The following is a 16,248-nucleotide window of genomic DNA, read 5'->3' as shown; positions in this document are numbered from 1 at the left end:
CTAAGACATGCACGATATCCATTGAAGGATGTGCCTTCCATGCTTGAGTTCTTCACAAACATCCCTTTCTAAACATTTTTCTCCTCGCATCTCCAACCGGGATTAAGCTTGTTACGATGTGCACTTTATTTTCTGGTTAGCACTGTTGCATCTGTGTGTATTTTATTCGGTTTTATTCGATCCATATGTACTTCTCACAAACTGTTATCTATGGAACGTATTTGAATCCACATGTTATATATTGTCTTTTGCGAAAATCCACATGTTATATATGTATATAGGCGAAATTGTGGATAGCAAAACGTAATGTGGTCACAACCATCGCTGCCGCACATGCCTGCCCGTGATCCATGCGCATGAAAGAGAGGTAGAAATATGTGTGATTTTACTCAATTTCTAGCCCACTTCACCCAGCGATTCCCTGACCCATTTCTGCAGCGGGCGAAGCCTTCCGTGCAGAGAGACGTTGCTGGTGTCAGAGTGGGTGGTCCAGTAGGAGGCACCGAATCAGCCGGTGAAACTTTTGGCGCCCCATGGAATTTATGTGCTCCGTGACCTGCCACTGTTTTCGATGGTCCCATCGTTCTCTTGCTATGGTGGAGGGTAATTAAAATCACGCTCGATGTTTTTCTCCCCCGCTGGCCAAATCCAGCCACGAGGACACCCTTTGTCCCCTTCTTCTTCCTTGACATTTTTCTGCCCCTCACGTCCCATCTACTCCCCCGATCTAGAGCACCAGCAGCGCCACCAGCCCCAGGCCGTCGCCCGACCTGCTCATCTCTTTCCCTCCTCTGGTTGCCCAAGCCGAGGCCGACGGCGAGCTGCAGGACGTCCACGACATCAAATCACGAACACACGCGACACAAAAACTGATAGCCAAAGATACCTCTTGTACCCTAAAAATTCCTCTCTTTATTGCTTTTCTATTTTTCTCCACACGATGTTACAACTCACGCAGGGCATATGTATATATACACAGCCCAACGCACACGGCCACACGTACAAATCATAAACGGACTTGTATTACACCTTTTTTTTTCCACAAGACTTGTATTACACCTTGACTCACGTAGACAATAAACTACTAAGACACGGCTAACCAATCCTAACCAGACTACTACTCCGAGCCCTACACGTACTACAGAAACTAGACCAACTAGTACATAGTACTTCTATACCTGATCGCTAATCAACTTAGCTAACACTAATAAACCATCTTTAACAAGATTATCTAACAACGAGCCCATCGACTGGTAAGTATTGTGACTTCCCTGGCATGGAGAAATGGCGTCAAGAGCTGCTGATGTCGACGCTCGCCAACATGGTAGACAACCTCGAGACCTTCCGCGACAACGACTTCATCCGCAAGGGTGTGGAGGAGTGGCACTTGTCTGCACAGCAGGCCCACGCTGCTACGAAAAAACAATCACTTGGTCTTCTCGAACAAGCACAGTGATCCATTATGCACCATCGATATGTCTTGTTCCAGGCTTCCCCAATCGTCATCGATATATCTATTTCATTTTCATAAACAGTGTCACAAACGCCTTATAAGTGCATTTGTGTGATTTAATTTGTACTAAATTAAGTTGTACCCGCATCCTATGTTATCAAAAGAAAATGTTTCGGGATTGTTAAACACTTGACGTTGAGACGAGACCTTATAAAAATTGCAGGGAAAGACCATGCAAGCTACTACGTCTGTCCTAATTTATTGGTCCTCATTGTATTATGTGCCAAATTTTGACCATACATATAACTACAACATGTTCATGCATGTCACCAAAAATTATATTGTAATCACAAGCTAGAGCAAGACAACCTTTGAGTCGCACACAAGGATTCCATCTTCTTTCATTTTCCTCTTCTTTCAACCTAGAATCCAATATATGGTCTCAAAGCATTGTCTATGGATAAACCTTCAAGTATAACTCAATACAAACACCAATCCACATGGATTGTCCTTACTAACCAAAAAACACACACATGGGGGCACCATACACTTTCATTGTGAAACTTGCCATCTTCGGAGTGGTGGATGAAGCTAGACATGACGATTGAGAAACAAACTTTGTGGAGAAGAATGCGAGCATTTAGTGGTGTTTGAGGAACTTCATGGTTACCTCACCTCTCCAATGGTGATTAATTAGGTTCCTTATGGAAGTGAACATTGAGATAAATCTTCATCTCCTCATGTCTTGACTATCCTTACCCAAGTTATTTACCCATTAGGCGGCATCACATCTAGTGATGCCGTTGGATGAAAAAAAATCGTTAAAAACCGCAGCGCGTTGGCGAGGAATTGACCTTGTAACGAGTCTCTGGTGAATGCATGTTCCTAGCCACCGGAGTTGACTTGCATTGTGGATTGTAAGGCAGCTTATACCTTATTGAACCAACCAGAGCCACATAACCGAACCGCGCCATTATAGCGAACCGAAGTCAGTCACTGTAGCGAATCAAACCATGGCAATGTAGTGAACCGGAATTAGTTACTGTAGCGTGCATTTTTAAAACAAAATGAGGAACATTTTTTCAAAGTTGTATATTTTGAAAGAGTGCAATTGTTTTTGAATTTGTGAACAAACGTCCTAAGACAGGAAACATTTTTTGAAAACCCAAAATAAATTTTGAGAGCATGAACATTCTTTGAATGCGTGAACAATATTTTTAGAAAATCAAAAGCAAATTTGTTGAAGTTGTGAAGATTCATGAAATTCCGAACAAATTTTGAAACCGTTAAAAAAATTTGGTTTGTGAAACAAAAATTGAAAATGCTATGAAATTCCGAACAAAGAAAATTCAACCATGAACCTTGTTAAAATTCCTGCATTTCTTTTATATTTTCTACATTGTTTTCTTACTTTTAAATAATTTTTTTGAGCAACTGTAGATTTTGTTTTTTCATAAAGAAAAATGTCTAGAAGGCCGAACATAGCGCCCGTCGGCCCGCAGCACAAGGTCCCTGGCTGGGCCATGTGAGCGTGGCGCCGCTGCAGCCCACATCTTCCTCCGCTCCACTCCGCTGGAAATTACAGAGACGAGCGAGACTAGCTAGGGTTTACACTCTCCTCTCCTCTCCTCTCCTCCGAATCAAAGAAGCTGCGGCGGCCGGTCGTGCTCAAGCCTCAAGGTAAGGTACCGCCGTTTTTCGCTTCTCCTCTCCTCTCCTGAGAGACCCCTCCCTCCCTCCCTCTTCCTTCCTTGCGTTGGTTCCCCGATTCCACATGTAGACGGTCTTTTTTTTCTGATTCGCTTTCTTGTTCTTGATAGATAGGGGAAACCAATCCGGTTCATGTTGGAAAGCCATTCTCCTAGGTAGTAGTAGTAGAAAGTAAGCTTTTTGCCTAGGGTTGCACCAAATACTTGTGTATTATTTCTAGTTGAGCAGATATCAGATTGGCCCTGTGAACTCATCGTCCGTGGCAGGCAAAATGATTGATTTCCTTTACTTTCTTTCTTGAACAACCAAGAGCTACAAGTGCTAGCAACTAATTTGCATATATGCTCTGGTTTTCTTGCTATTAATTAGCCAGGTGCCTCCAAAGTCCAAATAAGTTGGTTCAGAGTCAGCACGTTTCTTTGTATTCTCTTTCTTAGTTTATTATTCAGGCTCTTCTTGCTACTTTATTATGGTGGTAGCGCCATTTTTTCTTTCTACCAATCTAGACACAGATAAGTTGCTAGCTAGCTAGTACTTCAATAAATCTCCATGCGTGCCTGGTTGGTTCAGATTCAGCACGTTTCTTTGCATTCTCTTAGTTTGTCCATAAATAAAGTTAGTTAATGTTGTATAGCCATTCTCCCAGGTAGTACTAGTAGAAAGTAAGCTTTTTGCCTAGGGTTGCACCAAATACTGAGTTGTATTTATAGTTGATGAACAGATATTAGATTGGCTTTATCTATCTATTAATAATAGCTGCACCCTGTGAATCCAACGCATCGGCTGTGGCAAAATGATTGATTTCCCTGCCTTATTTCTTGCCCAACCAAGAGCTTCAAGTACTGACTAATTTGCATATATGCTCTGCTTTTCTTGTTATTAATTAGGTGCCTCCAAGTAAGTTGTTCGTTCAGATTCAGCACGTGGGTCTTCATGCGTCAATTCTTGCTTGTTTCTTTGCATTCTCTTAATTAGTTAGTTCATTATTCAGGCCCTGCTACAAATTGTCATTTTTCTTTCTAATAACAATCTAGAGACAGATAAGGTGCTAGCTAGCTACTAAAATAAATCTCCATGCTTATGAACAACACACAATTAAGTTTTGGACAGATACAGCAGAAAGTGCTCAGACTTCATCACTAGTTGGACTTCTTCGTAATGAGTGTCTGTCCCAAGTGTGATCTCCATCTATCTTCACATCCATTATTTATTCTGATATATCATAAGTTTGATGAGACCAGCACTTTGGTTGTTTTCTCAACCTTGATATATATTACCTGATGATTGGTACAGCTGAATTGTTCGATGGAGGACCTACCGGAGGCTCTGCTGACTGAGATTCTCAAGAGGATAACCAGGACAAGTGATCTCAATTCTCTTTCCCTCGTGTCAAAGCAGCTCTACAAGATAGAGGGGAATCAAAGGGGTGCTATCCGTGTTGGTTCCCATCTTTGCATTGCTACAGAAGCACTGACATCATTGTGCGCTCGGTTCCCAAATCTGCAGAAAGTGGAAATCGATTACTCTGGTTGGATACCTGGACATGGAGATCAGTTGGACAACAAAGGCCTTTCTGTGTTTTCATCTCTCTGTTCCTCACTGGTTGACCTCACCTTAAGCTTCTGCTCATGCATTGATGACTCTGGGCTTGCTTGTTTAGCGAATTGCAAGAAATTGGTGTCTCTCAGGCTCAACTCCACACCACAAATAACGCCAGTTGGGCTTTTATCGGTTGCAGTTGGTTGCACAAGTCTATCTGCTCTCCACCTTATTGGTTGTGAGAAAATTGACAGGGTAGAGTGGCTGGAATACCTTGGTAGGGATGGACCATTGGAAGAGCTTGTGGTGAAGAATTGCAAAGGTATCAATCATCATGACTTCCTAAAGTTTGGTTCAGGATGGATGAAGCTCCAGAAGTTTGAGTTTGAGGGCAAAAGAGGAAGATATGATAGTCTTACCGGTGATGTGATCTATGACTCCTCGTACGATGCTCACAGCATGGATTTGTATGATTTCTGCTGTGAGAGTTTGAAGGACTTAAGGTTGGCGCGTATTAAAACTTGGCCGGAAGTAGGACTTCGTGTTGTCCTAGGGAAATGTAAAGCATTGGAGAAGCTTTGCCTTGAGTATGTTTGTGCCCTAAATGACAATGACATGATTGCATTATCTCGGAGCTGCAGCAACCTTAAAAGCATCTCACTTTGGCTCAACCTGCAGCACTACACTAGTGATGTCAACTATTGTGAGACCAGGACGTCATTTACTGATAACAGCCTTTACGCTCTAGCCCTTAACTGTCGTATGCTTCAGATGGTAGACCTCAACTTTATAGGATGTGCTGCTGACTGGCCATCAGAAATAGGATTCACACAACAGGGTTTTCTAGTGCTGATTCAGTCCTGCCCGATTCGTGTTCTCGTGCTAAATACTGCCAACTTCTTTGATGACGAGGGGATGAAGGCCCTGTCATCCTCACCATATCTGGATACACTCGAGCTTATACTTTGTGAAGCGGTAACTGATGCTGGGATGCGCTTCATTGCGGACACCCCATGCTTGAGTAATCTCACACTTCGGATGTGTCGTAACGTTACTGATGTTGGAGTGGCTGAACTGGAATATGCACAGAAGTTAGAGTCTTTGGTCATCGAGTCTTGTGGTGAGGTCTCTCTGCAAGCTGCGCAGCGTGTTGCCAAGTCAGTTCAGTACTCCAGCGAGTGTTCAAATGCCCTTATGAAGAAAATTGGTCTTGGCGGCTATTGGTGAAGTGGTCTCCAAAAAAATTAGTATGAATTTGCTGCTGAAGCCATTAAGTTGTTCAGTGTGCATCATTGGACAAGGCTGTGCATCATCCGACCTAGATTCACTTGTCTGGACTTTCTATTGCCTTTTACCTTTACTGCAACGAGTTTCCTTTATGACAGTCTAATGATCAATTCTGGATGGCAATTGATTAATGAAACTTTAATAGTAGGCACCACTTGTGTATTACTATCAACCGTAATTCTGGTTGCTTAATTTCTACTCTCTGTAGCCGTTTCGAAACCAACATCAGTAGGCCCCAAGATTCCCTGTTTCTGCTGTGGAGGAAGTATATGACCTTTTGGTGTTATTTCTTATTTGTATTATTTAAGCAAATGTCATGAACCCCTTTTTATTGCGGAAGTGATTTTGAAGACATATATATCTGCCTGCTATGTTCGCGTGCCAATTTTGGTATGGATCAATGTAGTAATAATAGTCCAAGTTTCGATGCTTGTTTTGTTGATATCGACTCTATTGGAGGATGTCTTTGATTGCTTCTCAAAAGAATAGTGCTAGTTGCTACTACCTCTGTAAACTAACGTTAAGATGTTTTTGCAGTTCAAACTGAACTGCAAAAACGTCTTATATTAGTGTACAGCGGTAGTAGCATCAATAGTAGAAATTAAGGGGCTGTTTGGTTTGTAGCCATATATTGCCACACTTTGCCACACCTCATCTTAGGCAAGTTTGATCAAGTTAGGTGGCTGTTTGATTCTAGCCACACCTAAGGCAAAAAAAAAATTTATGAGCAGTGAATCCCACATGTCAATAGACATAAAAAGTGTGGCAAGATTCCCTTAGGCAAGCCAAAATATGGCTAACAATTTGAGCAACTTAAGTTAAGCAAGTGTGGCAAAAAGTAATGTGGCAACATAAGGCAAACATAGTCACAATCCAAACAGCCCCTAAGACACCATTTGATTTGAGCGATGAGATATTGAGATTCATGTGTTTGCTTGGTTTCTCGGTCTAGTACAAAGATCATGAAGGTACTGTAATTTACAGAGGGAGCTCATTCACAAATCACAAGAGCAACATTGCTCCTTTGCAAATTACCAGAGCCCATCAAGATGCCAACTTTTCTGGCTGTATACTTTGTGTTGTATACTTGACAAGTACTTGAGCTAAAATGAAACATGTGCCTTTCCTTGATAAAAAGAGAGAATATGTTTTTACATTAGCTCATGCACGACCTGATCGTGGAATATTTATTGCTCCCTCCAATCGTGGAGCGAGGGTGGGTGGTGTTTTGTTGCGCACAAGGGGTGTGGTGTGACCGCGTGGGTGTTGTTTGCCGCATGATAGGGAGGCTGACATCAGAGTCGGATAATTGTTTTACCAAGTCCCAAACATCTCGATCTACGTCTCATTAATGATTTAGGTATAGACAAACTGATTTGCACCGATCAAAGAGGAAAAATCCGCTTCAAAGGTTCTAAAACCAACTAGTAAGATGCCCGTGCGTTGCACGAAACATCGAAATGCATTGATCCGGGAGTTGTTTATTTGACAAAGTATATGGGGCCATCTCATGTGTAACAAATATTGATAGATTTCTTCGAATATTCATTCTTTTCTAGAGCTCATAAGCATCCCGGTGAATAGTAAATGTAGGTAAAATAGATTAAAAAAATGTTTTGCAAACAAAAGCATTCAAGTGTTCAACCTGTATCCAAAACTTCATGAAGAAATAACACTTATTGTGCTTAGCAAAAAATGATCTTTAAAAATCATTTTTTGAGTATCAATTTTGTTTTTTGTTCTAGACCGCCATGAATGTAACTCGGGATGACTTGGAAGGGGGCGAAGGAGATGGCGAGGAGGAGGGGGTCATGGACTCATGGTGGTGGTCGGCAATGCGGCCCGAGAGAAGACATGAGAGGCGTTGGGGGCAGGCGACGCCGAGAGCAACGACCTCTCCATATCCTTCTTATTTTTTTTCCTGAGATGGCTAGATGAGGTGAGAGGGAGAGTGGCTGAACTTGAGAGGCAGTGGGTTATCTACAAACGAGGAGTGGAGTGCGGGGGTCTTTTTTGCAAAACTGACATAGTTTGTCTCAGATGCATTGGATGTAAATTGAACGGTTGTAAACGATGGATGGCAGTCACACCATCATCACCAACTCAGCTTTTTATAGGAGTAGAGAGGCGTACCGATTATTGGAACCTTTTTAAAATTGGTTTAGTGGGCCGTTCCAAGACGTGAGCGTCCCCAACACCAGAGGCAAGAACATGCTACATCTTGCAGTAAGCAAGATATAGCCTTGGCGCTAGTTTGTGTGCTCTGCCCGTTGTGCCAATGAGCATACTGGGCCAGCTCAGCTTGGTTTGATCGTCTCTCATACCAACCAAGACCAAAAGCTCAATTGGCCGGTCCACCCTTACTCACGGCAATTCTTCTTGTTGGGAACGTCTATATCCACCACGGTTATATTTTGCTTAGTGCGAGATGTAGCCTGGAGTCGCTTTTAGCCCAAAGGTTCTATAGACCGGTTCGGACCAGCTTTAGAACCTTCCATTTCGTTTATTTCTTCTTCCTCTTCTTCTTTGTTTCGGTATTTTTTATCGATTACGTTAGTTTTTTCTGGGTTCTCACTTTTCCATTCATTTAATTTCTTTTCTTTAAAAAAATGTCTAATTTTTTCAATATAAGTTGTACATTTTTCATATGCACATGTGATAATTTATCGACACAGATTGACAGATTTTCAAGTATATGATGAATATATTTTAAAATATATGTTTGAATAATTGTCAAACATTTTCAAATACACGTTGTTTTTCTTTTTTTGCGTTACGTAATTTTTCTGATATTATACTAACATTTCTAAAGATATCACAAACAATTTTCTTGAAATGTCACGAATACGTTTTTTGAAACATGTGAACATTTTTTTAAATGCCACGGACAAGTTTTTCTGAATGGCATAATTTTTTCGAAATTATCTGTGCATTTTTTACACTTTATGGCCTATAAAAAATTGCCACATGAAAATAGCAGGCAGATATTTTCAAAATCCCTTTCGTAGTAAAAAGGGTTCACAATATTTCTTATAGAGCAGAAACAATAAAAGCAAGCAGGGAATCTTGGGACTGATTTGTGAAGTTTCAGAACAGCTATTTTTGAAAAGTATCACAAATATATATGTTTGAAATAACCGAACATTTTTAAAATGTCACGAACATTATTTTTAATGCTATGAACATTTTCTTAAATTTGCACCAATATTTTGTTAACACTGCATCATCTTATTTTATATGTGTGACGAACACTCTTAAATTTTGAAGTAAATTAGAATATTTCAAAAACGTAATCAAAATAAGAAAACGAAAAATGAAACCAAGAAACGAACGAATCCGAGCTGGCGCCTACAGCCGCTGAATCATGGGCCGGCCCATGTGGCGACAGACGCCCAGTCTCTCGCTAAACTCGCCCCGCCTGGTCCCTCCTCGATCGAGAGCCTCGAGGGCTGTTTGTACAGTCGCGGTTGACCAGTTGACTGACTGGTCAACCGTTGACTTTAGAAAAGAAGATGAAAACTTAAAACGAAAGAATCATAAAAAAAAGAAAAAAAATCGAGATTTGAAAAAAGTTCACAGATTTGGAAACCTTCATCCATTTTTGAAATAAGTTCATGAAATTGGGAAAGAGTTCATCAATTTTGAAATAAGTTCACCGAATTTAAAAAAAAGTTCATCCATTTTGAAAAAGAGTTCATCGATTTTGAAAAAGAGTTCATCGATTGTGAACAGAGTTCATCGGTTTTGAAAAAGAGTTCATCAATTTAGAAAAAAGTTCATCGATTTAGAAAAAGTTCATCGATCTTGAAAAAGAGTTCATCGATTGTGAAAAAAGTTCACCGATTTTGAAAAATAGTTTTTTCAAATTAGCAAAAGAAATATAAAACCATTCCGAAAAGAAGAAAAAAGAAAAAGAACAAAAAACAAAATAAAAAGGAAAAAGAAATGGGAAAAAAGAATGGTTGTAAAGAAAAGGTGAAGAAGCAGTAATTTGGGCAACTAGTGCGTGTTAGTGCAGTGGTTAGTGCTGAGGCGAATGACCGTGAGGTTGCGCGATCGATTCCCATCCAAAGCGCGCCTTTTCCGTCCTCACGACAGGAAGGAAAGGAAAAAGATGGGCCAGGCCCAGTTAACGCGGCTGCAGGCGCCGGTTTGCGAAAACTGCTATAACCGGCACATGCAGCGTTAAATAGGAAATGCCGAAGCGCACTTAATCATGGTGGTAGCTAGTTTAATTTAATGATGTGGCCTGCCTGTAGCGTCATTTTTTCTTCCTAAGTAAGGTACTTTAATAAATCTCCATGCTTATAAACAACACACAGTTAAGTTTTGGACAGATACAACAGAAAATGCTCAAAGTTCATTAATGTTGTAAAGCCATTCTCCTAGGTAGTACTAGTAGAAAGAAAGTAAGCTTTTCGCCTAGGGTTGCAGCAAATACTACTGTATTATTCTCTAGTTGTAGGGAAAAATGATTGATTTCCCTACTTTCTTTCTTGAACAACAAATTGCTACTAGTACTAACTAATTTGCATATATGCTCTGGTTTTCTTGTTATTAATTAGCTAGGTGCCTACAAATAAGTTGTTGGTTCAAATTCTGCACGTTTCTTTGCATTCTATTTCTTAGTTCATTATTCAGGCTCTGCTTGCTACTTATGGTGGTAGCTAGTTTAATTTAATGATGTGGCCCGCCTGTAGTGTCATTTTTTCCCGATGCGTGAACAGATATTTTCTACTTATGGAGCTAGCTATTTTAATAAATCTCCATGCTTGTGAACAACACACAATTATGTTTGGCACAGATACAGCAGAAATTGCTCTAAGTTCATCAGTAGTATATTCTCCGTAAAGAGTGTATGTCCCCAGTGTCATATCCATCTATCTTCACATGCATTATTATTCTGATATATCGTAATTTTGAGTCGAACTCTTCCGTTGTTTTCTGAACCTTGATATATATTTCCTGATGATTGGTACAGTTGAATTGTTCGATGGAGGACCTACCGAAGGCTTTGGTGAAAGAGATTCTCAACAGGATCACCACGACAAGTGATCTGAATTCTCTTTCCCTCGTGTCAAAGCAGCTCTACAAGATAGAGGGGAATCAAAGGGGCGCTATCCGTGTTGGTTTCGGTCTTCCCACTGCTACAAATGCGCTGACATCATTCTGCGCCTGCTTCCCGAATCTGCGGAAAGTGGAAATCGATTACTCTGGTTGGATACCTGGACATGGAAAGCAGCTGGACAACAAAGGCCTTTCTGTGCTTTCATCTCACTGTTCCTTGCTGGTTGACCTCACCTTAAGCTTCTGCTCATGCATCGATGACTCTGGGCTTGGTTGCTTAGCGAATTGCAAGAAATTGGTGTCTTTCAGGCTCAATTCCACACCACAAATAACTTTGATTGGGCTTTTCTCGGTTGTGGTTGGTTGCACAAGTCTATCTGCTCTCCACCTTATTGGTTGCGAGAAAATTGACAGTGTAGAGTCTTCGTCGCTGGCCATGGCCGCAACATCACACCGCCCCGCAGACAACGTCTTCGCCGCCGCAACGTTGAGCCCGCGCCAAGCCGTAGCCGCCCGAGGAGCACCGCCGTAGGGAGGGAGAGAGCCACGACTCCGCCTCCGAGCACGCGGGGAAGAGTAGTGTGTCGCCGCCGGCGCCACTTGGGCTACACCAACGACAGCGAAGGGGGAGGGAGGAGGAAGGGGGTCAAGGCGGCGCCGCGTCGCCCCTACAGGAGCAAAGGGGGAGGGGGGGGTGGTCGGGGCGTCGAGTCCACTTGCTTCTCCTTTGACTCTCAGGCTGGATATGGAAACCAGGAATAAAAGCAAGTGTTGGGAAGTGTTCAAGCTATTCCCACGTATTGTTTCTTCTATGTCCTTGAAAAAGGAACTTCACATGCAGGCAACAAATACTGAAGAATGGAATGTTATAGTTGAGTTTTAATTAAAGCATTGATTTCAAACATTTGCAGCTTAACGTAATATACTATGGTGCATCTCTATGCACTTTTGATTACTCGTAAATTACAAGGGGGCATACCTGGGAACACTGGCGTGTCGGTACATGGTCAGGCGTACAGAGAAAGACCAAGCAGCCTAACCAGCGCGTCCGTGGGCCAGAGTGGATCGACTAAAGCCCACGCAACGCACGGGGGCATCGGCATCCGGGGGATCACGGCAACAGCACCCGGCAGCTACCTACCTCATAATTCCGCGACCGAACCCTAGTTCATCCCCCTCCATTTCTGTAATCATTGCTCATCTTGTAATCGGAAGATATATTGCCATGGCAGCAGCTGGAGCTCGAGGTCGTGGGCATCGAGGCTACGATACGAATTAGACGGGGAGAGTAGGGGGGAAATGGTCAGTAGCTCACGGCGAAGCTGCAGGGACGGTTACCGGGCTCGGGGACCGCCGGAGCTGAGCGGGCCGGCGAGGCAGATCTCTGGCGGCCAAGGAGGAGGAAGGCGTCGGGGGCGGCGCTTCGGGGCCCTTCCGGTCGCGTCGCTCGGCGTGTATGAATAGGACGATGATGTGGATCCGGTGGACACGCTAGGGGGGGGGGGGAGATGGCCGGTGGCCGCGAGAATAGCGAGCGGCGGCGACGGGTGTGTTCGGTGGTGCCGCGGAGAGAGAGCAGAGGAGGGGAAGGGGTCCAGGGAAGAGAGGGGTGAGGTGCAGGGGGGATGCTGGGCGTCTCCAGGCAAGCAGGTGGACTCGCGGGGACGCTGCCAGCGCGAAACAACAGGTGGAGGCTCCGCGGTGCGCGCGCGTGTTCGCTCCTGCCTACTGGCAGGAGGAAAACGACGAGCGAGGAGGTAAGTGGGCTGGGCTGGCTACAGGTAGGTGGGCCAGGTAGGTTTCCTTTCTCTTTTTTGTTTTATTTTGCCACGTTCAGCTGCTAAGTAATCATCGTCTTTCTTCTAATCATTACCAGAGTTTGCAGTAAAACAATGCATTAGCTCAGATAGCTTTTGGACTGTGGAAGAGGCAGTACGCAAGGGAAAAGAATTACTCTCTTTGTTCAAAATTAAGTGTCGTTGATTTAGTACAACTATTTGAAATAGAGGGAGTACCAAACACCGAGTTCTCTTCGATTGAGAAACAATATTTTGTGTGGCTCCCATTCCCACTCGGATGGAAGGGGCAGTACGCAATGGAAAAGAATGTTAGCCGAGCTGGATAGTGTACTAGTTGTTTGTTTAAAATGTACATCTTGTGTGTGAAACCAAAAATTGAGATTCAACTTTTGATCACCAGTAAATATTATGTATTACTACCGGGGAAATGATCTTCCAATCTCATGTAAACTTTGTTTTTTAATGTAGTAACCCTGTGAGCTATTTGAATCTATTCTTAAGAGGGTTAACTGGAAACTTAATTTATGATGGGAGATGTACATCTAGGCGATGGACTGGAGGCACCTTGGTACATGTTAGGAATGGGAACATGGAGATGGTGGAAACCATGGCGGTGCTGTTAAAGTTATGTAGTCAAATATGTGTGTTTATATGAATTATTTTGTATTGTTCCTTTTTTTGCATATCTTTTGCTGTTTTTTCGCCAAAAAGTAAACTGTTGTGGTCACTTTGAAGGGGGTATATTGTCTTTTCGAACTCTCTCATACTCACTCCGTTCCGAAACAGAATAGTGCATATAAAGATTGTCACAAGTTGAACTTTACAATATTTGACTGAGTTTATATATAGGGGTAAATATGGACACCCACGGTATCAAATGTGATATTTATTTGGCATTGTAGCTGTTGATATACATTGCATAATTCAGTGTATATTATTTCATTCTTTCGAAGAATCCCGCTGTTCCACATTTGATCGACGTGCTTGCATGTCCTTCGTCGGTGGGTGAAGTCAAACGATGCATGTTTCCTTTCAAATCACCCATCTCGAGGTGCCATTTTCTATGAGTAAACAAAAATAGATCTCACCTGTTAGCTTTTGTCAAGTAGTAGATCTAGCTAGATTGTTGGCCTATCGTCATCATTGTATCACTTATCATTGGTTGACCCCCATGTGGTAATTTGTGAGGTATATACCAAGCTCGGGTATTGCTCCATTCAACTGTAGGACATGTAATAACCCTGAGAACGATCCAGATCTATTAATTCTGAGAGAGCTAAACGGGAACTTAATTTTTGATGGACATGTTCATCTCCTAGGGAATGGACTGGAGGCACCTTAGTAGATGTTAGAAATGGCAACTTTGAAGCCTGGGGTGGCTTCAATAGTGTGGTCAATTTCATTTTTTTTGCAGGTGAATCGTGTGGTCAATTTAATGTACTCATACACTAGTGCTAATATGATTAATTTGTATATTTTTCAACCGGTCGTCCCTCACTCACTCCAACCGGTCGTCCCTCACTCTCTCTTCTCCACTCCAATCTCACTCTTCCCCGCACCCCCAGTCGTCCGCCGCCGCCGCCATCGTTCCCCGACCACCGTCGTCGCCCCTCCTTCGATGTTGAAACGGTATGCAACGACGACAAATGTTTTTTCGTAATTAAGCACGACTTCTACTTCTTCAATGTGTAATTTTCGTCTTTTACAATTCGACTAGCCTATCCCATGCCATGTAATACGCTATGTTTGGAGAGGATGGATTTTGAAGATCATGAAAGTATGGAAACAAAGATAGTTCACCTAAGGACTCATCATGGTATGGATTTTCCTGTAAATCTATACAATTCTGAGAGCATATCCCATTTTGATTGCCCGAATTGGGAAGCACTTTGCAAGATGTATGATTTTCATGAGGGTATGCTTGTCACCTTGGATCTTGGTGATCCTGACATCGACGAAGATAATATGGACATTTGGGTCCTTATTGATACGCTTCCAATTCTTTCGCTATGTGAGTTTCTCAAACATAGTTATTAAGTAATTTATATTGTTTATTTCAAAATAGTTGACAGCTTATTTCCATTGATAGCTTATTTTCATTCTTCAAAGAATGCACGGAAGATGGTAGACAGAACCTACTACACCGATGGCGCAGAATTAACTTATCAGGAGAAAAATCGTCTTATCTCATTTATTATTGATGTTGAGAATTACAATATCAATTATCAAACTCCTGCACATTATGGTCAATACGTGTCACTAGTGCACATGTTGAACTACGGTAACATCTATGGAGATGGCATGGTAAGATTTTTTACTATTATGACATCCGTGCATCTTTTGCATAAATTCTTCTAAAGCTAAACTACATTGCTAACTACGACGTTATTACTATGTTTTTCAATAGAAAATCCCGAAGGATTGTGTGCCTCATCTCATGTTCTCGAAAGGTCACCTTGATGTTATTAGCTTACGGCTAGGTCTGCCTAGGCTTCACTATTGTTCATACCGGATTTCTAAAACCGATGAAGACATGACAATCAAAGCATGGAAAAAATGTATGGATAGTCATACGGAGCTACTTGGAACCAACATTGTGCGAAGCGCAAGAACTGGAGACAAGATAGTCTCCATTCTCCATAATGGAGAGTCAGGGCCTATCTTGTTTTACGCCATTTTACCTTAGAGGGGGTAGTAGGTCCTATGAGAGAGGAGTAGGTCCTAGGTACAATGTGTTATTATGTGCTACAATGTGTTAGAGTTGATGATGATGAGGAGGACGAGTTATGATTATGACTAGTGACCAAGTTGTTATATGATGTCTATGGACGAAAATGATGATCATGAGGAGTTGTTATATGACAATGATGTATTATGATGATAAGTTGTTAATGATATGATGATGATGATGAGTGACAAAAATGATGATCATGAGGAGTTGTTATATGACAATGATGTATTATGATGATAAGTTGTTAATGATATGATGATGATGAGTTATTATATCATTGGGTGAAAGAATGGCAGATTAGTTTAAAGTGGATGGATCCTAAGTGATCAAGTCATGGATTATCACGGTACTCCATGACTTGGTCACTTAGGATCCATCCACTTGAAACAAATCCACGGTTCCCTCACCCAGTGATTTAATAACTCATTACGATGTAAAAACAATCTCTAAATTGCTACTATATGAAAACTTGTATAATGGTGTATGAATACGACATAAAATAAAAAAGAAATAATGGAATAATAGTAGTAGCACTGGCAGAGAGACGCGCTACTAGTAATTATCAGTAGCGCCTTTTCCAAGAAGCACTACTACTAAGTAGCTATAGCAGTAGCACGCGTAGACCAACGCTACTGCTAACCTTTAGCTGTAGCGCCGTAGCA

The 16,248-nt window shown here is 42.0% G+C and overlaps 2 protein-coding genes across 3 annotated transcripts; both read left to right on the top strand.

The window, feature by feature from the left end:
- Positions 1 to 2,995: 2,995 nt before the first annotated feature.
- On the top strand, positions 2,996 to 6,343 carry LOC125541287 (F-box/LRR-repeat protein 14-like). 2 transcript variants are annotated; one of them, XM_048704738.1, is made up of 2 exons: positions 2,996 to 3,133; positions 4,457 to 6,343. In XM_048704738.1, exon 2 carries the CDS (start codon positions 4,469 to 4,471, stop codon positions 5,927 to 5,929), a length of 1,461 nt encoding a protein of 486 aa, XP_048560695.1. In that variant the 5' UTR covers positions 2,996 to 3,133; positions 4,457 to 4,468; the 3' UTR covers positions 5,930 to 6,343. The 2 variants fall into 2 exon arrangements, with proteins under 2 accessions (XP_048560695.1, XP_048560701.1); XM_048704744.1 differs by having other exon boundaries at positions 3,008 to 3,138.
- Positions 6,344 to 10,982: 4,639 nt separating this feature from the next.
- Positions 10,983 to 11,588, top strand: LOC125540872 (F-box/LRR-repeat protein 14-like). The gene has a single exon (XM_048704411.1). It carries the CDS (start codon positions 10,983 to 10,985, stop codon positions 11,586 to 11,588), a length of 606 nt encoding a protein of 201 aa, XP_048560368.1.
- Positions 11,589 to 16,248: the final 4,660 nt, after the last annotated feature.

Source organism: Triticum urartu, chromosome 1 (genome assembly GCF_003073215.2).
Source record: "Triticum urartu cultivar G1812 chromosome 1, Tu2.1, whole genome shotgun sequence".
Lineage (NCBI taxonomy): Eukaryota > Viridiplantae > Streptophyta > Magnoliopsida > Poales > Poaceae > Triticum > Triticum urartu.
Note: the sequence above shows the minus strand (reverse complement) of the source record. Positions and strands in the feature narration are given on the sequence as shown.